At 54.5% G+C, this 25,544-nt stretch overlaps 1 protein-coding gene across 1 annotated transcript in view; it reads left to right on the top strand.

Annotated features, from left to right (window-relative positions):
• Nucleotides 1-25,544, top strand: part of LOC123426122 (folate-biopterin transporter 1, chloroplastic-like) — a 62,973-nt gene that overhangs the window by 20,434 nt on the left and 16,995 nt on the right. Inside the window, exons 2-6 of the mRNA XM_045109906.1 lie at nt 21,123-21,382; nt 21,512-21,576; nt 21,663-21,825; nt 24,555-24,703; nt 24,790-25,038. Of these exons, the coding sequence (XP_044965841.1) occupies nt 21,123-21,382; nt 21,512-21,576; nt 21,663-21,825; nt 24,555-24,703; nt 24,790-25,038 (886 nt within the window). The remainder of the gene's footprint in view (nt 1-21,122; nt 21,383-21,511; nt 21,577-21,662; nt 21,826-24,554; nt 24,704-24,789; nt 25,039-25,544) is intronic.

The raw sequence follows: 25,544 nt of genomic DNA, 5'->3' as shown, positions 1-25,544 counted from the left end.
CGCCACAAACCAGCCAAGGCTCCGGACAGACTGCCCTGATCTCGCGAAGCTCCTGCAGGAATGCGACTTTCTCGTCGTCGTCTTGTGGTCCGTAGACCATCGTAAGCTACCACGACGTCCCAGTGGCCGTGGAAACCTTCACGGTGAGCGCATTGGTGGTGAGCATTGGGTCCGTGATAGACACGACCCGACTCCTCCACGCCAGCAGGATGCCGCCTCGCGTGCAATTGGCCGGTAAGTATGCGTAGTCGTCGAACTCCGGGCCGAGTGCGTCGAGGACGACATCCGAGTAGATCAACTCCATTTTCGTTTCTTGCAAGCATACAATGGAGGCCCCGGTGGTGTCCAGCAATGACCTGATGGCGTGACGGCGGGCGCGCGCGTTAAGTTCGCGCACGTTCCAAACAACTATCTTTAGGCCGTGATCCATGCGGACGGGATCGACCGGCAGCAAAATCTAGACTAATCTAGTCCTCTCGCACGACGTCGACGTTTGCCGCGGCGGTTGCCGGGGACACCATGCAGTCTGGGATCTCGCGATCAACCAGTGCAGCGATGGCCTTGATGACCGTCAGGGGGAGGGGCGCAACAAACATGTCGTCGTAGGCCTTCATCTCTGCAGCGGTGATCTTCTGGTCGAGCCCGATTATCCCGAGCGTGCGCAGAACTTGAACTTGGGCGCGTCGCTAGGTTGTGGGGGGCGCGCCCGTAGCGCAGGTGGCAGTCGCAGACTGCCCGCGGCGGGGGGTGAAGTTGAGAGGCCGGCGTGGCTTCTTCCCCGGTGCCTGTAGGGCGGCGCTGAACTGTTTTGTCGCAGCGGCCAGGAACTCTCCGAGCGTCCAGGATTGGGATGTGGTAGGACCACGGGATCGTCGCAGTGTAATAGGTGGCGATGCAAAGCGGCCGGTCGTTGGGCCGTATGGGCTTTGGATGTTAACAACCCGGGCTATTGGCGTTGCTGGGCTTTCATTTCTTTGCAGAATCGTGACTGTGCCTCGTCTCTAGGGGCTGGAGTTGTCGTGGCAGAGTCAGGCGGGAGCTCGGGCGTTTTGGCAGGAGAATTGGTGCCAAGTGGTGCTGCCTCCCCATCCAAAGCGTCGCGCGTGGGTGGCGGGTCCGGCGACCGGTCAGCAGCTTCCTGCCCCACGTTGGGATTGGGTGGGGAAGTATCGCCGCTTTGTCCCGACAGGGCCGCAGGCCCGGCTGGCACCTCCTGTATCGAGTCCGGCACTTCGCTGTCCAAGTCCTGAGCCCGACAACCCGAAGCGTCAGGCGAATCAGGATGTGGCCCCTTTGAATCGTCCTTGGGATCGTGGCCAGCCGTCAGATTCAAAATCCTAGACGGCTCCAGGCCAATTCCAGCCTGTGCGCGGCTGACACGTGCCCCGACCGCGTCTGCGTGGGTGACCTCCATGACCGCATCGGCGTTGTGCGTCTGGCAATTGTCGAGTTCTGCTTTAGCTTTCCTCTGCTTTTTCTTCTTCTGGCATGGTGACCCGGGTTGTGGGTCCCGTGTTGACCGGGCCAGGGCAGCATGTCAGCCCGCTTCGGGATCAGGGGTGGTTGCGCCGGCACGCCAGCACCGGCAGGTCATGCCGGCGATGTGGCCAGTCCGTCCGCTCGTACCTCCCTAGCTGCGCGTCAGCCCAGCTCATCCACTGCCATGCCATCAGAACGGCCGGTGACAGGAGATTCCGTATGTCTCCGCTTTCGTCCGCGGACGCGCCCAGCGCCACGGCCAGGAGCTTGGCCATGATCCTTGTCGGCACCATGGTCGGGGTCGACGTGTGGCGGCGTGGTGGTGTCTGGGCTCTGCTCATGGTGGCGCGGGCGAGCACGATGGAAACAGGGTACGTCAACGTCCTGATGGTAGGAGCATCGGATCCCCTGGGCGCAGGCACCTGCTCAACCACCTCCAGGATGGCCGTGCGGCGGATATTGGCGGGGTCATGGGTGCGCCCCGATAGCCGGAAGACGGCGAGGTCGGCCCAGGAGCGGGTTTGCGGGTGTAGGCGTTCAATCTAGCAACTTTGCCCCAGGATATGCTCGGCGGTGGATAAGTGCCATGCCTGGGCGGGGATTCCACGCAACTCGAGCTCCACACGGAATTCCAACTCGCCGGTGCCGGCGTGGGCCAATTTGCACCACGTACGCAACGAGAGGGAGAACTGGGGTGAGTTGATGAAGTGGTCGTCGGCAAGACGCGCCTTAGTGGACAGCGAGGAGAAGAGAATCAGGAAGTCCTCAGGGTGGTGGCGGTGGACAGAGAAGTCGCCGTTGACGAGGTCGAAGGAGTCCAGGAGCAGCTTGGCCACCTCGTCGGAAGAGACTGGCGGACGGTTGCCGGTGATGTATGCCACCATCGCGCGGGACAGGACCAACTCCGCGTCCTCCATCTCGACGGTACGCGACACGATGACCCGCACAGGCTCCGCCGTTGCAGTGGGGGGTGCCTGCGGCGTGGGTGCAGCGACAGAGGGGTGCGGCACGGATGCGGCCTGCCGCCGGGGGAGGGCCGTGGTGGCGCGGGCGGTGCCCTGTTGCCGGCGTTGTTCCGTGTCCCGGCAGGGAGGGCCGCAGGAACGGGAGTCGTGGCCGGAGTGCAGGCATCGGCGTCACCGGATGTCGTTCGTGCAGTCGCGCACGCGGTGGCCGGGGTCCAGACAGCGAAAGCAGAGCCCGACGACTTCCTCGGGTGAGGGGCTCCGCCGTCGTAGCGGTGGTGGGCTGGGCGTGGCCTCCGGCCTTGGGTGACGGTGTCGGTTCTTGCGCCGCGGTTGCTGGAACCCGTTCGCGTCCACGTCGTCACTGCGATAGACGCGGTGCACCTCCGAGCGGGGTTCGAGGCGGTGGATGGCCGACAGCTTGGGCGCGCCTCCGCTGGGCCGTGAGGGGCGGCCGACGCATGCCTCGACGGAGCCGGAGGGGGTGGGAGAGCCCGGGCGACGTCACTGTACGAACGCGCCGAGGGCTCACTCTCCGAGCTGAGCCAACGGTCGCCGGAGGAGACGCGCTCGTCGGAGAGGGTCGCACAGCGGTCGACAGGGTCAGCGTCGGGGGCCGCCATGGCTGGGGTGATGGAAGCGGGGAGGGGAGGAGGGCTACCGGCGTGGGTCGACGACGGCGAAGCTAGAAAGTTGGGCGGGGAAGGGGAGGGCTGGGGAGAGCGTGATGGATAAGTCTATGTACTATGGTCTTTGTGGGGCTGCAGCACATAGTCCTTTGTGGGGCTGCAGCACATGGTCCTTGTGGCTGTTAGGATAGAATCCTTGACCATCAAGGACTGGCAGTTAGGATAGCATCTTGGACTAGCATCTTAGCAGCATCTTAGACTAGCATCTTAGACTAGCATCTTAGCATATGCTTGGCTGGCTAGCAGCCTATAAATATGTATCCCCAACCCCTCAGGTTGGCATGGCATTGTGTGAGAAATAAACCAACGAAAATTGTCCCAACTCTCCTAGTGTCATCCACAACTATCAATGCTCAGGCTGAAAGGTCTAACAAGTGGTATTAGAGCCTCGTTATCTTGCACCCTGAGCATTTCCTGCTCACCTCTCTCACCGGGAGCTGAGCAGCCTAAGCCGGTAGCAGCTGCTGCTCCGACTGCCCCTAGTTACCTCCCTCCCTCCGGACTGTCGAGCAGCAGCTCGTCAGCAACAGCCTCCTCTTCACGCAACAGCCCCCCTGCAGCGAGCCATGTCTGCAGGTCGCTCTCAGCACACGGCTACCTCGAGCATACGGCGCCGGCAGGAGGCCGAGCGCGCCGTGGCAGAGGAGCGTGAGCGAGCAGCTGTAGCAGCAGTTGCTGCGGCAGCAAGGGTCTCAAGGCTGGCTGCAGCGGAGCTGGCAGCAGCCAGAGCGGAGGTAGAAGCAGCCAGGGCGGAGGTAGAAGCAGCAACAGCAGCGGAGGCAGCACGTGAGGCTACAGCGGGTGCCAAGGCACTCCGCGTCGGCTCCGGCAGCTCCAACGGCTCCGCGCCTGCGGACGACGGTGCCGACGCAGACCGTGCCAAAGTGGCGCAAGAGCGCACAGCGCAGTGGGCAGCCGAGCACGCCCGCGCTCCAGGTGCAGGTGCGCACGGCGACGGCGGCTGCAACGACCAGGACCGCGGCCTCTACGAGGTCCGGACTGTGGTCAGGGATGTTGGTCCCAGTGTTGGGTGGCCTACCCTCACTAAAACCAACTACGTCGAGTGGGCCGCGATCATGAAGATCAGGCTCCAGGTGCGGCGGCTGTGGGAGGCAGTCCAGGACAGCAACGTCGACCACCAAGAAGATCGACGGGCGCTGGACGCCCTCATCGCCGCAGTCCCGCCCGAGATGCAGTTCTCGCTTTCCAACAAGCGGACTGCCAAGGAGGCTTGGGACGCCATCGCCGCGGCACGCATCGGCAGCGACCGTGCTCGCAAGTCCACACTGCAGGCACTTCGTAAGGAGTGGGAGAGCCTGGCTTTCAAGCCAGGTGAGGACGTTGATGACTTTGCTCTCCGTCTCAACACTCTACTGCAGAAGATGGTGAAGTTCGGCGATGCCACCTACACCCAGGAGAGAGCTGTCGAGAAGCTTTTCCGGTGCATTCCCGAGAAGTACAAGCAGATGGCTTGCTCGATCGAGTCTTTGCTGGACCTCTCCACGATGACGATCGAGGAGGCGATAGGTCGCCTCAAGGTCGTCGACACCGACGAGCCACAGCCTCCCTCGGGGCCCATCACCACCGGCGGGAAGCTGCTCCTAACTCGGGAGCAGTGGGATGCCAGCCTTGGTGACAAGAAGAAGGGGGAGCCTTCTTTCACGACGGGCGGCCGCAAGCGCGGCAAGCAGCGCAAGGCGCGAAGGGGCGGCAAGGCACAAGGACGTGCCGAAGGTGACGCCCGCGGAGGCGCCAAGGACGGCGTCGCTGGCAAGCCCAAGCCGGCACAGGACAACAGCTGCCACAACTGTGGCCGGCTTGGCCATTGGGCCAATGAGTGTCGCCAACCACGACAAGGCCAGGCTCACGTCGCACAGGCGGCGGAGGAGGAGACGGCTCTGTTCATGGCGCATGCAAGCATCGAGCTACCTTCAGCGACACCAGTCGCAAAGGCTCCCCTCCACCTCGACGAGCCAAAAGCACACGCTCTTCTCGGCGATGGCTCCGGGAAGGACAAGACTGCGGGGTGGTGCCTCGATACCGGCGCCACCCACCACATGACCGGTCGAAGGGAATTCTTCGCCGAGCTCGACTCCGACGCGCGAGGCTCCGTCAAGTTTGGGGATGCCTCAGCTGTGGAAATTAAGGGTGTCGGCTCCGTCATCTTCACCACCAAGACGGGAGAGCACCGGCTGCTCACCGGTGTCTACTACATCCCCGCGCTAAGGAACTCCATCATCAGCTTGGGACAGCTGGATGAGAACGGCTCACGCGTGGTGATTGAGCATGGGGTCCTACGCATCTGGGATCGCCAGCGTCGCCTTCTCGCCAAGGTACCCAGAGGTGAAAATCGACTCTACGTCCTTGATGTGCAGGTGGCACAACCGGTCTGTCTCGCTGTCCGTCGGGACGACGAGGCGTGGCAATGGCATGAGCGCTTTGGGCACCTTCATTTTGAGGCCCTGAAGCGTCTAAGTGCCAAGGAGATGGTGCGAGGCCTGCCATGCCTCGACCATGTGGAGCAGTTCTGCGACATCTGTGTGCTGACGAAGCAAAGACGACTCCCCTTTCCCCAGCAGGCGAGTTTTCGGGCCAAGGAGAGGCTGGAGCTCGTGCACGGAGATCTGTGCGGCCCGGTGACGCCAGCCACACCAGGAGGTCGACGCTACTTCCTGCTGCTCGTCGACGATCTCTCTCGCTACATGTGGGTGATGGTCCTCGGCAGTAAGGGAGAGGCGCCGGACGCCATCAGGCGTACGCAGGTTGCTGTGGAGGCGGAGAGCGGCCGCAAACTGCGCGTGTTGCGCACTGACAACGGTGGCGAATTCACGGCGGCTGAATTCGCGTCGTACTGCGCTGATGAGGGCATCCAGCGCCACTACTCCGCGCCGTACAACCCGCAGCAAAACGGCGTCGTCGAGTGGCGCAACCAGACGGTTGTGGGGATGGCTCGGGCTCTCCTCAAGCAGAGAGGGATGCCGGCTGTTTTCTGGGGAGAGGCGGTGCTAACGGCCGTCTACATCCTCAACCGCTCGCCTACTAAGGCACTCGACGGCAGGACGCCGTACGAGGCCTGGCATGGGCGGAAGCCGGCGGTCTCTCACTTGCGGGTCTTTGGCTGCCTTGCGTTCGCCAAAGAGCTCGGCCACATCGGCAAGCTCGACGACAGGAGTACTCCGGGAGTCTTCATCGGCTATGCGGAGGGCTCAAAGGCCTACCGCATCCTCGACCCAAAGACACAGCGTGTGCGCACGGCGCGAGACGTCGTGTTCAACGAAGGGCGAGGGTGGAAATGGGACAAGGCGGTGGACGACGGCTCGACGCCGACGTATGACGGCTTCATTGTCGAGTACGTCCACTTCAAGGAAGCTGGGGGAGCAAGCAGCTCCTCTTCGCCGAGCACGTCTACCCCAGCCCCCAAAACTACATCGACTCCGGTGCCTGCTACGCCGACGACACCACAACCGGCGATGCCGCATACTCCAGCCCCGACAGTCACCACTCCGGGCTCGTCTTCATCAGCACCAGCTCACGCAGAGCACAACCCGATGAAGTTCGCTTCCCCGCTCACTCACGACGAGGAGCGCATCGACGCGTATCATAGCGGCGAACCGCTACGGTATCGTACGATGGATAATCTACTCGGCGACCAGCCGGTGCCGGGACTGGTGCCACGCGACCTGGAGGCACAGCTACAACTCGCGTGTGAGGACGGCGAACCTCGGTCTTTTGCAGAGGCCGAGAAAGACGCGGCATGGCGCGCCGCGATGCAGTTGGAGATGGATGCGGTCGAGCAGAACCGCACCTGGGAGCTCGCTGACCTCCCTCGTGGTCACCGCGCAATCACCCTTAAGTGGGTGTTCAAGCTGAAGAGGGATGGAGCCGGCGCCATCATCAAGCACAAGGCTCGCTTGGTGGCTCGAGGCTTCTTGCAGCAGGAAGGAGTCGACTTCGACGACGCCTTCGCTCCCGTGGCACGGATGGAGTCCGTGCGACTTCTCCTTGCGCTAGCTGCCCAGGAGGGCTGGCGTGTCCATCACATGGATGTCAAGTCGGCATTCCTCAACGGCGACTTGAAGGAGGAAGTCTATGTGCATCAACCACCGGGATTTGCGATCCCTGGCCAGGAGGGCAAGGTACTCCGCCTGCGTAAGGCCCTCTACGGCCTACGGTAGGCACCTAGGGCGTGGAACGCCAAGCTGGACTCCACGCTAAAGAAGATGGGCTTCGAGCAAAGCCCGCATGAGGCGGCCATCTACCGACGGGGCAGCGGAGGAAATGCCCTGCTGGTGGGCGTCTATGTTGACGACTTGGTGATCACCGGCATCAAAGATGCAGAGGTGGCGGCGTTCAAGGAAGACATGAAGGCCACCTTCCAGATGAGTGATCTGGGGCTCCTCTCCTTCTATCTAGGGATCGAGGTGCACCAGGATCACTCCGGGATCGCGCTTCGACAGTTCGCCTACGCCAAGCGCATCGTTGAGCTAGCTGGGCTCACCGACTGCCACCCAGCTCTCACTCCGATGGAGGAGAGGCTGAAACTGAGCCGCGACAGCACGACGGAGGAAGTGGACGCTACGCAGTACCGACGCCTTGTGGGGAGCCTTCGCTACCTTGCTCACACACGGCCGGACTTGGCAGTCTCCGTCGGCTATGTCAGTCGGTTCATGGAGCGACCGACGTCGGAGCACCAGCAGGCAGTGAAGAGGATCGTCCGCTACGTGGCAGGGACCCTCGACCACGGCCTCCACTACCCTAGGTGTCCGGGGGCGGCACACTTCGTCGGGTACAGCGACAGCGACCACGCCGGCGACATCGACACCAGCAAGAGCACGAGCGGGATCCTCTTCTTCCTCGGCAAGTGTCTCGTGAGCTGGCAATCGGTCAAGCAGCAGGTGGTGGCCCTGTCCAGCTGTGAGGCCGAGTATATAGCGGCCTCCACCGCCTGCACTCAGGCGCTCTGGCTCGCTCGACTGCTTGGTGATCTCCTCGTCCGAGACACCAGAACGGTGCAGCTCCTGGTGGACAGCAAGTCCGCCCTGGCTCTGGCAAAGAACCCCGTTTTCCACGAACGGAGCAAGCACATCCGATTGAGGTATCACTTCATCCGCAGCTGCTTGGAAGAAGGGAGCATCGAGGCGAGCTACATCAACACCACGGACCAGCTCGCAGACCTGCTCACCAAGCCTCTTGGGAGGATCAAGTTCCTCGAACTCTGCTCCAGGATTGGGATGATTCGACTCTCCCACAAGACGACGTACAAGACTTAGGGGGAGAATGATGGATAAGTCTATGTACTATGGTCTTTGTGGGGCTGCAGCACATAGTCCTTTGTGGGGCTGCAGCACATGGTCCTTGTGTCTGTTAGGATAGAATCCTTGACCATCAAGGACTGGCAGTTAGGATAGCATCTTGGACTAGCATCTTAGCAGCATCTTAGACTAGCATCTTAGACTAGCATCTTAGCATATGCTTGGCTGGCTAGCAGCCTATAAATATGTATCCCCAACCCCTCAGGTTGGCATGGCATTGTGTGAGAAATAAACCAACGAAAATTGTCCCAACTCTCCTAGTGTCATCCACAACTATCAATGCTCAGGCTGAAAGGTCTAACAGAGCGGATCGGAGAGCCATATGTGATGTGGTTCCGCAATGGAGAATTCTTGAAGGCTGGTTTACCGACTAGTTATAATAAGAAGAGGCAGTATAAAAGTGCCAATGATATAGAGATGTGAAACCTCTATGAATGAAGAACCGGCAAAAACTCCAACATCGTAAACATCATAGAAGATGCAATATGGACTCCGTTTTCGATTAACTCGAGATTGTCATGAAGATGACCATAAGCTCTAAAACTCACAAAGAGAAACATCAAACAAGAATCAGGAAAGATGATGCAAGGATGCAAATGGTTTGAGCTCTCAACGAACGATACGATCAAGCTACTCACTTAAGAGCCCCCCTTGATAGTACGACTATCGATCCAATAACCCGGTATCCCAACTATCACCATGAGACCGGTAGAATAGAAAACCTATCAAGGGCAAACCTATACCTTGCACATAGTCCACTTGAGTTAGATGATGACGATCTTGACTTCCTCAAGATGGACCACCTTTCTTGATTTCGTTTGCTCGATGAAGACTAGTTGATTGCTCCTCCATACCCCACTATGGATGAGCCACTCTTCGGCACATCTTCACAAGTCCATTGTCACATAATGGACGGCAAGCTTCAAGCATGATCTCTTCGTGATGCTTCACTTGAACATGAACACCTCAATGTGATGTCATCCTCCATGGGTTGTATGAGATCTTCCTCTTGACGCAAGCCCATGGAAACATACCTAACCCAACATAGAACTCTCACGTAGACCATGGTGTCGTGGAACAACACGAGCACCTATGGAGCCTATGGGCTCCTTACGGTTCGACGGGGGAGAAGGATGCACGAAGGGCCGACCTAAGGATCGGGGCACAATCGTTTTTACCCAGGTTCGGGCCGCTCGGGGGCGTAAAACCCTACTCCTGCTTCGTGTTAATGGTATAAAGGTTATCGGCTGCTTAGCGTCAATCGTCCAACTGGTAACCTCCCCAAATGCATGCCCAGGGCCTCCTTTTATAGGTCGAAGGGGACTCCTACAGGGGCAACATGGGGTTTTCACGAGGTGCACAGTGCACCCACAAGTTGTATAGTAAGCTACAACGGTTACGGCGTCTTAGCAGACGCATTAATGGCTTCGTCAGGTGCCCCAGAGATGGGACAAGCGTGCGTCCCATCGGCACTGCGCTCCCCAGATTATGCTTGACACGCGTCGATTGGAACGATACGTATCAAGTGGCTAGGGGGCAGCTGGCTGTTGCGCTGGCACGCTGTGCTTCAGGACCCTGCCGGGCTTGTTGTGCGTTGGAGCGTTGGTAGCTCCCCCGTCAAGGAGCTTGCCGGGGTCCTGCTGCTTTCCTCCCGGCAAAGGGACTTGCCGGGGCCTTGCTTCTGGTCCTTGGTCTTGAGGCTTCGGGGGCCTTCCAGGTATCTTGGTGCGACCTTCTGGGAGGGTGCTCTTGTCAGGATCGTCTTGTCGGGGGCTCTAGTAGCCCCCGTTCTGGATCTGCTGGTACTTTGCCAGCTTCCTCCGGCAAAAGGGGCTTGCCGGGGTTGGCGCCTTGCTGTCACCCTAAGAGGCTCTTGTGGGGTTCGCCTCTGCCTCTCGTGGTCCTTGGCGAGGCCCGCCGAGGGCTATCACTGCCCGTGCACAAGTCAGGGGTACTAATGGACCCATTCTTTAGTGCACCGACAGGAGACCCCGGGCCTGGGCCATGCACGCGTGCGAGGCGTTGTTGGGCTAGGCCCAAACAGTGCACGGGCACGCTTGGCTGAGACTCGAGGCCTAGTTAGGGCTTCAGCCTCACTTGCTAATTTTTTCGTTGCGTAGTGAAAGTTGTGCGCGGGGTGGCCGAATAACTCGCGTAGGGCGGGCCTACCACGATTGGCCGTTTTTGCCACGCGTGCTGCATGCATAGCTGTGGCTAGGCATGCCGCACCCCTGATTGGAGGAGTGGGGCGGCCGCCTGCTCGCCCGTGATCGTGGGCGAGCAGATTGGTGGAGTGGGCGGTGGTTCTTGGAAGTGGGGAAGGGCCAACCCCCGCATCCCGCCCTATAAATCTGGGGGATTGCAGGGGGTGACGCTCATCCTTCTTCCCAGAGCATCTCCGTCCAACTTCCATCTCCATCTCTGGCTTGCGTAGTTCTGGCCTTTGATGATGGCGAGGGGAAGAGGGCGGCCCCCGCTCTCTGCCTCCACAACCAAGGGGGACTCGCTCGGATCATGCCACCGCTTCAGCCGCAGGTGCGGAAGGTGGCCCGAGCGCCCGAGGCGGAGGATGGGCGAGGGGCCGCGGTCGTCGCGGTGGTCGTGGACTGGGGAGACGTGGTGCTGCTCCAACACCTTCTCCCTCGCCGAATTCTATCCTAGCGGGGACTCATGCTGAGGGGACGCCATTGGAGTTCCTCATCAAGCTGTGAGGTCGCATCAGGACCCGCCTCCGACTCTCCGATGCATTTGCCAGGGAGAGAAGCTCCCGATGCTGTGGCTGCAGGCGCATGGCTGCGACAATGCCGCCGTGCAGGTGGCCGTGGAGTATCCGGAGCCTCGCCTCCTGCTCCTCGGCCGTGGGTGGAAGAGCTTCGCCCGCGCCCACAATCTTTGGGACGGGCACGTTCTTCGCTTCAAGATGGTGGCGGCTAACCTGCTCTTCGTCATGGTAACTCAGGTATCCGCCTCAGCTGCTGCAAAGAGAGCTCGAGCGGGACTGAAAGTCCTTCCTCGCGCGAAAGCAACGGGGAGGACAACGATGGCTGCGACAGCAACGACGGGTCAGAGCCTTGGCAGGTCAAGCCCGAGTACGAGGACCTGACCTCGGACTAGCCGTCGGCTGCACCATCATCGTCAGCCCGCGCCTCTCCTCCTCCCCGGTTGGGACTGACTCGCCGGAGGATCCGACGCTGCCCTGTCTTCCAGGCAGCGCCTGGCCTTCGGCTTCGTCATCCCTTCCGGTCTCGTTCTCCTCTGCGCAATGCTGGTCCAGGAGGAGCCAGCCTGGGTTGTTGCCGCGGGGCTTGCCGCTTTTTCCTTCTTGTAGGTGCCTCCTCGTGGCCTAAGACAAAAATTATCTTCAAGTTAGTCTGGCAACCACAATTATATAATATATCTCATTATCATGAATGAGAATATAAGCTATTTTCCTTGTTTGTTTCTCCCTGTTTGGTAAAAGGAAGTTCCTACGCTAATCTAGGTGCTTGCCGAAGCGAACAACCCTTGCCGAGAATCGCTTAGAGGACGGGTCCTCTGTAATCTGTCGAGGGCGCTGCTGCCGGCAAGCTACCTTGGCGCGACCGACCTTGCCGGCGCGTACAGCCCCGCCGTAAGCGTTCGAAGGATCGGGTCCTGGGCAGCTTGTCGGGGGCGTAGCCTCCGACAAGGTATCACGACAAGGCCCCCTTCCTCGTACAGATTCCTAGTACCGAGAAGGTCAAAAACTCCCAGGCAAAGCAAATGCTTCGTCGGGACATTTGCCGGCGCAGCTAGCCCTGCCGAGGGTGCCTTAAGGAGCGGATCCTTAGCGACCTGCTGGAGGTGCCGCCGCCGGCAAGGTTTCCTCGGTGTTACGGACGTCACCGCCTAGGTCACTGAGCGGGGCTCGAAGCAACGCAAGGGCGCGCCCGACTACGCCAAGTTCCCCTCGCGGCAAGTCTCGGGAACTGGTTCGTGATCCTTGTCGGAGGTAAGCGTAACGCATATCTATGCATACCAACATATAAGAAGATCGGTAAAAACTGCGAAACGCTTAAGTTTTCACTTATGTTGAGCACAAGATTGCCCATCTCCGCGCGAAGGTTCATATGTCCCGCCGATAAGACTTGCGCAGAGGGAAGGTTGCCGGGAGCCCCCGACATCTGAGCTTCATGGGTCGCCGGCAAGGATGTTGCCGGCCTACAGGCGGTCAAGGCGGCGCTGGACCTCCTTGGGAGCAACAGGCCCCGGCAAAGAGCCATCGCCTCGCTGGGGGTGCTCTCCGTTGCGCCCCCGACGGTAGCCCACACTCCCAGGGGCGAGCTCGCTGGAACGAGTGCCTGGGGTCTGGCCGGAGCCCCCTGGCACGTCCTCGACAACGGCGCGTCGCCTCGGAGGGGTGTGCTCGCTGGAGAAGTGCCGGGAGTCCTACTAGAGCTCCCGACGCATGCGCTCGACAGCAGCACGACACACTGGAGGTGTCTCTGCCGGAGTGCGTGGAGGTCAGGGGCCCTGCCTCCCTCTTATCTTCGCCCGAGCCGTCGTTGGCTCAGGCGGCGACGGACGCGGCCGCGAATCATCGAACCACCACGGCAGCCCTCCCCTCTGAGGATGCTGCGGTGGGTATGGCGGCGAAGTCGATGCCCAGATCCTCAAACCAGATCAGCGAACCACCTTCCCCCTACCTGGCGCGCCAAAGCTGTCGTGGAACAACCCGAGCGCGCATGGAGCCTACAGGCTCCTTATGGTTCGGCGGGGGAGAAGGATGCACGAAGGGCAGACCTAAGGATCGGGCGCCGACCGTTTTTGCCCAGGTTCGGGCCGCTCGGGGGCGTAAAACCCTACTCCTGCTTCGTGTTAATGGTATAAAGGTTATCGGTGTTACACTATATGTGGATTGAACTAGCCCTTTCCACCAGTTCGGACTTTTGGTTGCGTTGGCTAGTGCATGAAGCTTAACATGGTATCGGAGCTAAGGTCTTGAGTTCAAGTCCTGGCTTTCGCAATTTATTAAAAATTGTTGGTAGCCTCCCTTTGTGTCCACGTAGAGGCCTCTTGAGTCATACGTGAGCCTCGCGCGCCGTCGCTCTCTTCCGGTTGCACGTGTTGACTTGTCTTCCCCGTCACACGTGAGAGGGGGGTGTTACACTATATGTGGATTGAACTAGCCCTTTCCATCAGTTCGGACTTTTGGTTGCGTTGGCTAGTGCATGAAGCTTAACAATCGGCCGCTTAGCGTCAATCGTCCAACTGGCTAACCTCCCCAAATGCATGCCCAGGGCCTCCTTTTATAGGTGGAAGGGGACTCCTACAGGGGGAACATGGGGTTTTCACGAGGTGCACAGTGCACCCACAAGTTGTATAGTAAGCTTCAACAGTTCTGGCGTCTTAGCAGACGCATTAATGGCTTCGTCAGGTGCCCCAGAGATGGGACAAGCGTGCGTCCCATCGGCACTGCGCTCCCCAGATTATGCTTGACACGCGTCGATTGGAACGACACGGATCAAGTGGCTAGGGGGCAGCTGGCTGTTGCGCTGGCACGCTGTGCTTCGGGACCCTGCCGGGCTTGTTGTGCGTTGGAGCGTTGGTAGCTCCCCCGGCAAGGAGTTTGCCGGGGTCCTGCTGTGAGTTAATCACGTTGCCCTGTACACATAGGATTAGGAAAAAAAGCCAAACCGAATCCTAGTAGTATTAGGATACCTAGGCCTAGTCTATTTCCATAGTCCCTTGTGGATGTGTATAAAAGGCACCCTAGGGATGGTGCTTGTAACACCAAGAAAAAGATCAAAGCAATATCAGGTTCGATACGAACCTGTAGCGATACGTCATTCAGTTTTTCTCTATCGCCTAGTTACGTGAGTCTAGGAGAGATTGATCCGAAGTCGTTGCCCAAGCCAGCTCCACGTACACATGAGTTGGGATAATCCATCCAACTGCCTGGTTGTGTGCTAGCTTAGCACGTACACGTACATTGTTGATTCTGGGTGATCTAATCTAGGGATCAAAAGCCAATAATTGGTATCAGAGCCTCGATGATCTACGATGACGGACAGCGACGCTGAGTCGGTCAAGTCCGGCAAAGGCGGTCCCAAGGCGAACAAGAATGACGACAAGGTGAAGAAGGGTGGCAAGTCAGCAACCAGTGGTGGAGGGATGGGCGGCGCCAACGTCCAGGCGCATCGCAACATCCCCGTCCAGTACCCGATGCTCACCGACGCCAACTACGGCGTGTGGACGGTGAAGATGAAGATTATTCTTCGGTCCCTTCGAGTGTGGCAGGCAATCACGGAAGACGACGTCGACGAGGAGCGCGACGAAGGTGCCATGGCCGCCATAGCCCAGTCCGTGCTGGATTCCGTGCTGATGACATTGGCGGAGTTCGAGACGGCAAGAGAGGCGTGGAACGCACTCAAGGAGATGAGGATTGGAGAAGATCGTGTCACCAAGGCTCGGGCACAAGTGCTGAAGCGTCAATTTCACAAGTTGCAGACGGAGGAAACTGAATCGGTGAACGACTATGCCATGCGTCTTAACTTTGGTGGGAGAGATCCGCGCGCTTGGTGCAAAGCTCGAGGAGCCCGAGATTGTGGAGAAATTTTTCAGTTTAGTGACTGATAAATTCACGTACATCATCGACACGCTTGAGCAGCTTTACGACATCGACGACATGACCATAACGGAGGCAATCGGACGCTTGCGGACATGGGAAGAGAATGCTCGTGGCTGTCGGAAAGGTAACGGAGGAGGTAGTGACCAACTCATGTACTCGCGCGTAGATTGGGAGTCCCCAAGTAGCAAAGGAAGGCGTGATGGCAACGAAGGCTCAAGCAACGGAACGCGCGACGGACAAACCGGAGAAGGCAAAGGAAAAGGCAAGCCACAAGGTCGTGGTAAGGCAGACCGATCTAAAGGGCGGAAGCAACGGAACTTGGATATGTCCGAGGTCAAGTGCTATAACTGCAACGAGATGGGTCACTTTGCAAATAATTGTCCGGAGCCTGACAAGCGGGAGATCAAGGCAAATTTGGCAAAGCAGGAAGACGAAGGTCCAGGTCTTCTGATGGCTGAAGTTTGTGATCTCGCTGAAACGGTGGTTGTGAAACCAAGCCGGAAGGTGCTACTTCATGAGAAGAATGTGACACCTAAGTTATCCGGGGATCACAATGTGTCGTGGTATCTCGACACGGGTGCCAGTAACCACATGACGGGATGCAAGGAGAAATTTCTCGAGCTGGAATATGATGTTGAAGGCTCGGTAAAGTTTGGTGATGGTTCAAATGTGGAGATTTGTGGGCAAGGATCTGTCCTCTTCGAGGGTCTCACAGGCGAACATCGCATACTACATCCCACGGCTTCGCAACAACATCATCTCTATTGGGAAGCTTGACGAGAATGGATGCAAGGTGGATATCGAGAACGGAGTGATGACGATCTTCGACAAATTCCGAAACGTGCTAGCTTGTGTTACTCGCACACGGAACAAGCTCTATATCCTTAACCTTGATCAATCTCAACCGGAGTGTTGGCTCGCCAAGAGTGATGATGATTCGTGGTTATGGCATGCTAGATTTGGACACGTTAACTTCTACGCCTTGAAGAAGATGTCAAAGATGGAGATGGTATCCGGGATGCCATTTATCGACCATGTTGATCGAGTATGTGACGGGTGCTTGGTTGGAAAACAGCACCGCAGGCCGTTCCCTGCTCAGTCTACCTATCGTGCAAAAGATGCACTCGAGTTGCTCCATGGTGATCTATGTGGCCCTATCACCCCGGCAACTCACGCGGGAAAGAAGTATTTCTTCCTCGTGGTAGACGACTACTCGAGATATATGTGGGTCGTTCTCCTACGATCTAAAGATGAGGCGTTTGAAGCGTTCAAGAAGCTGAAGGTTGCAACGAAGATGGAACACAAGTTGAAGGTTCGCGCTCTACGGACAAATCACGGCGGAGAGTTTACGTCGAACGAGTTCAACGACTACTGCGAGAAGATTGGCATAAAAAGGTTCCTCACGGCACCTTACACGCCGCAGCAGAACAGGGTCGTTGAAAGGCGCAATCGAACCGTTGTTGAAATGGCAAGGAGTTTACTCAAGAGCAAGAACCTACCGGGGACTTTTTGGGGAGAAGCTGTCTCGACGGCGGTCTATCTTCTCAAGCGGCCTCCAACGAAGGCGGTGATCGGCAAGACTCCGTATGAAGCAATTTACGGACGTAAGCCGAATGTGTCTCATCTAAGGACGTTCGGGTGCGTGGCACATGTGAAGACGGCGGAGCCGCATCTCTCAAAGCTTGCCGATCGTAGCACCAAGATGGTGTTCATCGGATACGAGAGGAGTTCCGGCACCAAGGCATACCGCTTCTACGATCCACAAACCAAGCGTCTACGGATTTCACGTGACGTCGTGTTTGAAGAAAACCAAGCGTGGAATTGGAGCGCCGCAGCCGACGATGCTCTAAACAGTAACATATTCACGGTTGAATTTTCAACTGATGATGATGCAGGGGAGGATGTCCAGGTGGTTGGTAAGACGCCCAACCAAGGTGACCACAATGGTAGTGATCATCATGGTGCCGACACCGACGACGACGTGCATAGGTCGCAAGGAGATAGCGACAACGAAGCGCACGATACGGGTGGAGATCTCGACGACAACATCAACAACGAGGCACATAGTGATGACGACAATCAAGATGATGGTCATGATCACGACGACTACGCCGACGATGTGGATGTCGATGACACGCTCGGGACTCAGCCATCTTCCTCAAGTGCATCAACATCGACACAATTTGTGTCACCTCCTTCGCAAGCTACAACGAACTCCTCAGGGCCTCGTCGCTATAAGACGCTCAAGAAAGTCTACAAGGACACAAAGCCAGTTACGCTCGAGTACTCCGGACTATGTCTGTTCGAGCACAAGAGGATTGGAAGGTTCATCATATGGATGTTAAATCCGCTTTCCTCAACGGCGAGCTCACAGAAGAAGTATACGTAGAACAACCCCTCAGCTACGAGAAGAAAGACGAACAAGCGGAAGTTGACAAGCTCAAGAAGGCACTTTACGGGTTGATGCAAGCGCCAAGAGCTTGGAATTCAAAGTTAGACCAAAGTATGGTCACGCTCAGGTTCGAAAGATGTGCCCTCGATGATCCGAAGGACAGTCTACAAAGCACCATAGAAGAGGTGAAGATTGAAGACACGACCAAAAAGGAGTGTTGTCATCAAGCTACGGACGAGCTGACGACAATAAAAACGGTCCATGAAATGCTGCAAGGGACGGCAAAGGCCATGCCGATGATAACAGTTATGAGAAGCAGCAATCGTGTTTGGGACCCAGGTCGGAAGTAAGGACATCGTGATTAGGGGGTGAATGTGAGTTAATCACGTTGCCCTGTACACATAGGATTAGGAAAAAAAGCCAAACTGAATCCTAGTAGTATTAGGATACCTAGTCCTAGTCTATTTCCATAGTCCCTTGTGGATGTGTATAAAAGGCACCCTAGGGATGGTGCTTGTAACACCAAGAAAAAGATAAAAGCAATATCAGGTTCGATACGAACCTATAGCGATACGTCGTTCAGTTTTTCTCTATCGCCTAGTTACGTGAGTCCAGGAGAGATTGATCCGAAGTCGTTGCCCAAGCCAGCTCCACGTACACATGAGTTGGGATAATCCATCCAACTGCCTGGCTGTGTGCTAGCTTAGCACGTACACGTACGTTGTTAATTCTGGGTGATCTAATCTAGGGATCAAAAGCCAACACCTGCTGCTTTCCTCCCGACAAAGGGACTTGCCCGGGCCTTGCTTCTGGTCCTCGGTCTTGAGGCTTTGGGGGCCTTCAAGGTATCTTGGCGCGAGCTTCTGGGAGGGTGCTCTTGTCAGGATCGTCTTGCCGGGGCTCTGGTAGCCCCCGTTCTGGATCTGCTGGTCCTTTGCCAGCCTCCCCCGGCAAAAGGGGCTTGCCGGGGTTGGCACCTTGCTGTCACCCTAAGAGGCACTTGTGGGGTTCGCCTCTGCCTCTCGTGGTCCCTGGCGAGGCCCGCCGAGGGCTATCACTGCCCGTGCACAAGTCAGGGGTACTAATTGACCCATCCTTTAGTGCACCGACACATGGGTTGGTACACAAAGCGTAATGGACAATGCTTACCATACCATGGGATCACTTGATCCCTCTCGGTACATCTTGTACGTTTTGTGTGTTGATCAACCTTGTATCTTATCTTCTCTCTTCATAAAGATGATGTCTTGAAGGTAAACATGAATGCTCACACAATCTTCTTCTTCAAGATATGCTTGCAATAAGCTCAACTCTCACATGACCAATCTTTCGATAAAACCTTAAATGCCACCTTGGTCATCGTATAAACTCCTTGAAACCAACAGATGAACTTCAGAAGTGCCTATGGATAAATCCTTTAAATATAACTCAAGGCAACCATTAGTCCATAGGGACTGTCATCAATTACCAAAACCACACATGGAGAAATATGCTCTTACATCGTTGGAGTTGCCCTAATGTGTAGGAGGAGCATAGTCAAAGAGCATGTCAGAAAGGGAGGAATCGAAAGGGGAAAGCTATCATGTGCAATGTGTATCACTAGGCAGCAGTGACAGAATAGTTGCCATGTTTGTACTGAAGTTCTGTATGCGAGGCTTCGTCATCTCCCCTGGCCTCGTGTGCGCAATAATCATCACTATTTTGTACTACAGCTTGGAAATTACTATGTTTCCAATAGGCCACTTTTAGTATCTTAAGCTTACCAATTTGCTCCATGTGATTTGTTACAGAATAAACTTCTTATTTATTTTCATGTGTTGTATTGTCTTGTTAAGCTTTTTTGTACACGTGCTGCATTGGCTATCACTTATTTGAGAAAGACACTGATGTTTATAGGACAGCGTAATGACAGTTTTCAGTGCTGCAGTTAATCGTGCTTTGATTCCGTGATGTGCAATCGTCGATACTTTGGTTTCTACTAGTTGAAAATTGAGAGCCGAATATTTCGCCATGTGTTTCTTAAGTGGAAGCATAACGTTTTTTTCTTTTGAAAAAAAGGTTAAACGTGATGCACACATCCATTCTTATTGATTATTGAAAAGAAAGTTAAACCATGGTTGAACCATTACAAGATACAAAAAAACACCTTCAACTAAGTCGGACTTTTTCCACAACGACGCCTTCAATAAGGAATAAGCGCCCTCACGCTGCCGTCGCCAGTTCGGTCAAAGACGATCAAGACAAGGATTTTCATCCTGATTGCCGAGGCCGGCCACCAAAGATCATCACATCAGCAAGGAGACAACTCTTTCAACAAGGTGACGACGGAAGTTGTTGTTGTTGAGCCCAACCAATTAAGGCCAGAACAAGTGTTTTCACCCCGGTTATGAAGTAGTGTTTTAAACATTACCCTGAAGACGGATCTTTTGGTAGTCAGTCTAGTCTGTACTCCATGTCAGGCCAGAAAGGCGCTAGCGATTAGGTGGGACATCTCCCCACCTTAGACAATGCTAGTACTACACTAGCTCCATAGACCTGTTCAAGGAAAGGTTCCCACGTGTGTAGCATTTTCGCAAGTAGAAATCATAAGAACATAGTATTACCATCCTCCACACGTAAGTCTCATCTTTCTCAAGGTTGTATATTATATTGTTCTGTATTTGAACTTACAACATGAAAGGATGAAGTAGAATGGATATTAGGTGCTTTTATGTTCGCTTGTGTGTCCATGGTGCATCTTCTCACAATGTTTCTGCAGAAAACACAAATAATAGACATACACCTATGCCTAGGTTTGTCCAACGTTTCTACTTTGTGCCACATTTAGTTGTACAACTTGCAGGATGTACCTAGAAATTCGGTGCTCAGTGCAAAACTGCAATTTAGGCCCCATGTATAAAAATGCGATTTTTTTCATTAATCATAGCGGTAGTGTATTTTTTTTCATGTTTTGAAGGGAACGCTTGAATGGAAGAATCAGTAGAAAAACATCTAATATGTAAAGCCCTCGAAGGAGAATCAAGAGAGGAGGCGAGAACTAAATTTGCAACGATTTAATTGTGGTGATTTGCCGCTAGGCACTAGAAAAAGTGTGTGGACCGTTTATCTGCCTGTCATTTGGGAGTTTCCTTGTGAGGGTATGTGAGAAAAAAATTTAGAGGGAAGAGGAAGACGAAGGCAGATGGGAGAGATGTGAGTTGAGCCGTGAGTTTGGAGTTGTTCCCAAAGAGTATATAATATGATGGATTTGGTAAATCAAATCCATGGTTTAACAACAAACCATGTTAACCGATCATTAGTCTCCAATCACTAGTGGAATTCCTATAGATAGAAATGCCTCTGTCGCTGGCTTGGACTCCTTTTCTCTTTAGTTTTGAACCGATCATTAGTCTCCAATCCTTTGATTTTAATAATTACTAGTACAGTTTAAAAATCTGGGGCACCAAGGGTTTTAGGACCCTGTGCAATTGCTCCTGTCGCACCTGTCTATATACGGCCCAGACAACTTGCATACTGAATCTGTTACAACGCCACCCCTTTTAACCTTTCTTCCGCATTCTCTCTTTCCCCACATTTTCCCCATGATATTTCCATTACGTCAACCAAAATATTCTGCAAAATTGGACGACATTAATACAACATGAAGAATTTACCTGCTTACTGGCATACTCATTTCCGTCATGGTGCCTACTATAGGAAATATTGTGCCTAGACATCATGTGGGATATACTAAAGCTGATACAAGTAAGAGATACTTGGAGGGATGGCATAAGAAGCAATCTAGTACAGATGATGTACGCAAGAGCAAGTCAGGATACTTCACGGCATTCGGGGTGGACCTATCTTCTGATAATATGGCAGTTGCCATTGTATATTTTGTGCAAGGAGTCTTAGGCCTTGCCCGACTTGCTGTGAGCTTTTACTTGAAAGACGATCTTCACCTTGATCCAGCTGAGGTACCTGGTCTTTTTCCCTCCATTGTCTTTGTGGTCCTGATATTTAGAGATTTGGTCTTGATACATGCATGTGATAATTTACCTTGTAACTGATGTTAATAAGTGACTAATATGGTTTATGTTATATAGACTGCAGTTATATCTGGCTTCTCATCCTTGCCCTGGTTGATCAAGCCAATCTATGGCTTTATCAGGTCTCATGAAAGTTCCCCATACATTCCTTTCTGATGTATGTATATGTGCATTTGATGGCACTGACTCCGCTGCTCTTGCCTTCCAGTGATTCTATTCCACTATATGGGTATCGAAGAAGATCGTATCTTATTCTGTCAGGATTTCTTGGAACACTTTCATGGAGTTTGATGGCTACAGTAGTGAACAGTAAATATGGTGCAGGATTCTCTATTCTTCTTGGATCACTTTCAGTTGCCTTCTCAGATGTTGTAAGTATGAGCTAAGTATTCTGCAAGAAAGTTATCTTTTCCGACTTTCAGATCGAGTGTTAACTTCAAGTGACGTATTTTATTTGACAGTCTGTAGCATTCATTTAAGTGCTGTGTGCTCCATACCTGAACTTTAGTAAAGATCATTGCTCCCGCTTGTGTCATTGGGATCACCTTCCATCATATAGAAAGGAAGACACTAATAACATCAACTTGCTAGAAATCATGATTGGTTCACATCAAGTACTTTCCTCTAGAGTTCCAAATTTATATACAGAGTACATGCCTATCTGTAGACCTTATCTTACAACATGTTGGGACTGCCTCCTTGAAGCTATTAAAAATTATTGAAGTTATTGATAGGCATCAACAATCCTTAATGTAGGAGCAAAATTATCGACCAGAGAGGAGGGGGGGGGGGGACATTATAACAAATTCTTCTAAAACATGAAATACTATGGTAAATAGAAGTACTAAAGCAGTTCAGAGGCAATCTAGTAGAACTAGAAAAGCTAGAGGACATGCAACAGAATTACAAGGTAAACAAAACAATAGAAAACATGCTATCACAGAAACAATATACAAATAGGTTAAGAAGCGAGTAAATCTAACAGTCTAAGCACAGAAAAAGTTTTCATAGAGTAAACCACTTAGTGAAAATGTAAGCAGCGGAAGAGAATCAAAGTACTGAAAAGTCTTCGCATCAATCACAGAGAAATGAAAGGGTAAATTGTCCGGAACTCAGAGGAATACAATAAGCAAAGAGTTACAAGGAAATAGAACCCGCTGCATGACGAAGACACAGAGATTTGCTTACCCCACTTCAAACTGCTGGCACAGTTCTACATCTGGGTTGAAGACGCTGAGCCACAGCTCTGAAGACACACAAATCTTTGCCTTATTCTCCTTGAGCTAAATTAGGACAAGATTACTATTATTTAAATATATTGTTGCTTCCTAGATTTGTTTCAACACACATGTGAAAATAATGTAGGTCGGCCAGTATCCTCGAAAGGATAGAGCAGCACGGGTCGCTCCACTGTCGCTCCCGTGGGCGACCAGGGGCGAAACCTAGCCGCCTCTGCTAGGTCACACCCATCGCGCCCCTACCCCTCGCCGCCGCCGGCAGGAGTCGCCGGGCAAAGCCTCCGCGGCTTGGCGGCGGCGGGACGCTTTCTCTCCTCCCGTTTCGAGCTGGTGTGGCGCGGGCCGTTCACTTCTGCGGGAGCTCGAGCGCGCTAGCACTGGTTGGCAGGGGCAGCGGCCCCAGGACTCGACGGGGGCGACGTGCACCTCCTTCGCGGAGGTTGTCCAACGACTGCCTGCAAGGTGACGGCTCCGGGACCCTCGCGCCTGGATCTGGCGGGGAGGCAGGCCGTCGGCCTGTGGCGGCTGTCAGAAGAGGCGCCGTCACGGCATGAGGCCAGGGCAGCGATGGCCTGCGTGTTGGGCGGCGGGGGGTGGCCCTGGCGGCGATGGCGGAGGGTGCTTTGTGGGGACGCTGGTTGATGTACGGCTGGCCTAGATCCAGTCCGATCTGGCGCGTGCATGGGTCGGGGTGGCTGTGCTTGAGCGCGTGGAGGCGCGCGTACGGCGGCGCAACAAGGCTGTGTCGGGGAGGCTGCGGACCTGGTGGCTCCGAGCAGGGTGGTTGCGACCTGGTGGCTCCGAGCAGGGTGGTTGCGCGGCGGCGACTAGGGGGTGCGGGGTCCAACGCTGGAGGGAGCGGGGCGACACGTAAGGGCTGCGGCGAGCGAGGCCGCGCTGCAGGGAGGTTTTGCAGGCGCGTCGGGGGCACGAGGGGGCAGTTTGGTGCAGGAAGGCCTGGGTCTACCAGGTCTACCGGTGCTGGCGGCCCGGGAGGGGCACTGCCGGCTGCTGGTAGTGACCGGTTGCTGCTTGTTGGAGCAGGGAGGCTCTGGCTGGAGCGGGATGCGGGGTGCAGGACCCGATCTGGTCTCTATGACCCGATCTGGTCTCTGCAGGCCCATCGTCGGAAGCCTTGCTGGTGGCCCTGCACAGCGTTGGCGTGCTCGCTATGTGGTGGGTGCGCGGTCCAATGGAGGTACGGGTTGACCTCGGCCTGCTGCGCGGGAGTGGCGAGCGTCCCTATCCTCCTTGGAGGCGTTGTTGGGAATCTCACAGCCAGTTCTTCTGGATCAAGTCCTTCGGGTGAAAGCCCAGATACTGTTGTAGGGTCGGGCGGTGGCGGCATCTTCAAATTTGTTCCCCTCTTTAGGGCACTGTCTTGAAGACTTTGAACCCTTTGGTGCTTCCTACGACTGGACGTGCACGGTGGCTTCTGTGGCAACGATGACGGCGATGAGCAATATCGGAGGCGTGGCCTTGGTCCTGGTAGCCGTCTCTTCTTCTCCGGCGTGTCCTGAGTGTGCCTCGACTATCTGTTGCTGTGAAGTCGAAGCCGCGGCGGGGGACCGGTGGTATACGATGACGCGTGACAGGCGGTTCGTTCGGTGACCCGTAGTGACACCAACCTCGCCTTGTTTTCCACCATTGTTCACTGTCGGAGTCGGAACTGCGCTGTTTTTTAGTGTGGTTTGTTTGGAGTGTTGGGCTACAGCTTTTTAGGGCTGCTATTTTTTCTTTTTCTTTGATCTTTGGATCTTTTGGTCCTAGGACCTTCACCACCTTGTTGTTTTCCGTTGCTTCCTGCTATTATCAATGAATGCCAGCGATGCTGGATTAAAAAAATAAAAAAAATAATGCAGGTCGTAGATTCTATGGTAGTTGAGAGAGCTCGTGGAGAATCACAAAGTACATCTGGATCTCTCCAGTCTCTATGTTGGGGGTCCTCGGCATTTGGTGGAATTGTGAGCGCATATTTCAGTGGTTCGCTTGTGGATGCATATGGAGTAAGGTTCGTCACATAGCTTCCTGTAACCTACTGAAGCTCCACATGTTCTCTAGTGCAGTACACTGATGAAAATATTTCTGTAAACACAGATTTGTCTTTGGTGTTACGGCATTTTTACCATTGATGACATCTGCTGTTGCAGTTCTTGTAAATGAACATCGCCTGATTCCTGGAGAACATGCTATGTCAGTCTCTGGTTCAGGATTCATTGAGAGCTCGATACAGCACATCAAACAGCTATGGACTTCTGTAAAGCAACCTAACATTTTCTTGCCGACCTTGTTTATATTCCTCTGGCAAGCAACACCACACTCAGAGTCTGCCATGTTTTTCTTCATGTATGTATCAGGTTGCCACAATTTCACATCAGTTTGCAATTACAGTATATCTGATGGCGTACATGATTATTGTTTACTGTTGTACGGGAGCTACTTTTAAATGCAGTACAACAGTTCTATGAAATATAAATTACAGCAGGTTGCTGGATCCTTCCTCTAGCTCACCCTTAATTGGATCAATTTGATTACATAGGTTTGACGTTTGAGGTACAACAAAACATCAACTAGAGTAATTGCCACAAGAAATTGGTGATCTTAGTAAGCTCTACGTTGTTATTGTTAGGAATATGCAACTTGTATTCCCATGAGGCCATAGGGCCGATACATATACATGTACAGGTGTGGACTATATGCAGAGAACCCCTTATACAATGGGATAAATACAAAGGGGTACATGGCTATATTATATATACTATAACACCCCCCGCTCTAACTCATGGTGGTTGAACAACACTGAGTTTGGAGAGATACAAGCCATGTTGCACTCTAGTCTGGGCCTTCGTCAG

The sequence above is a fragment of the Hordeum vulgare genome, chromosome 2H (assembly GCF_904849725.1).
Source record: "Hordeum vulgare subsp. vulgare chromosome 2H, MorexV3_pseudomolecules_assembly, whole genome shotgun sequence".
Lineage (NCBI taxonomy): Eukaryota > Viridiplantae > Streptophyta > Magnoliopsida > Poales > Poaceae > Hordeum > Hordeum vulgare.
Note: the sequence above shows the minus strand (reverse complement) of the source record. Positions and strands in the feature narration are given on the sequence as shown.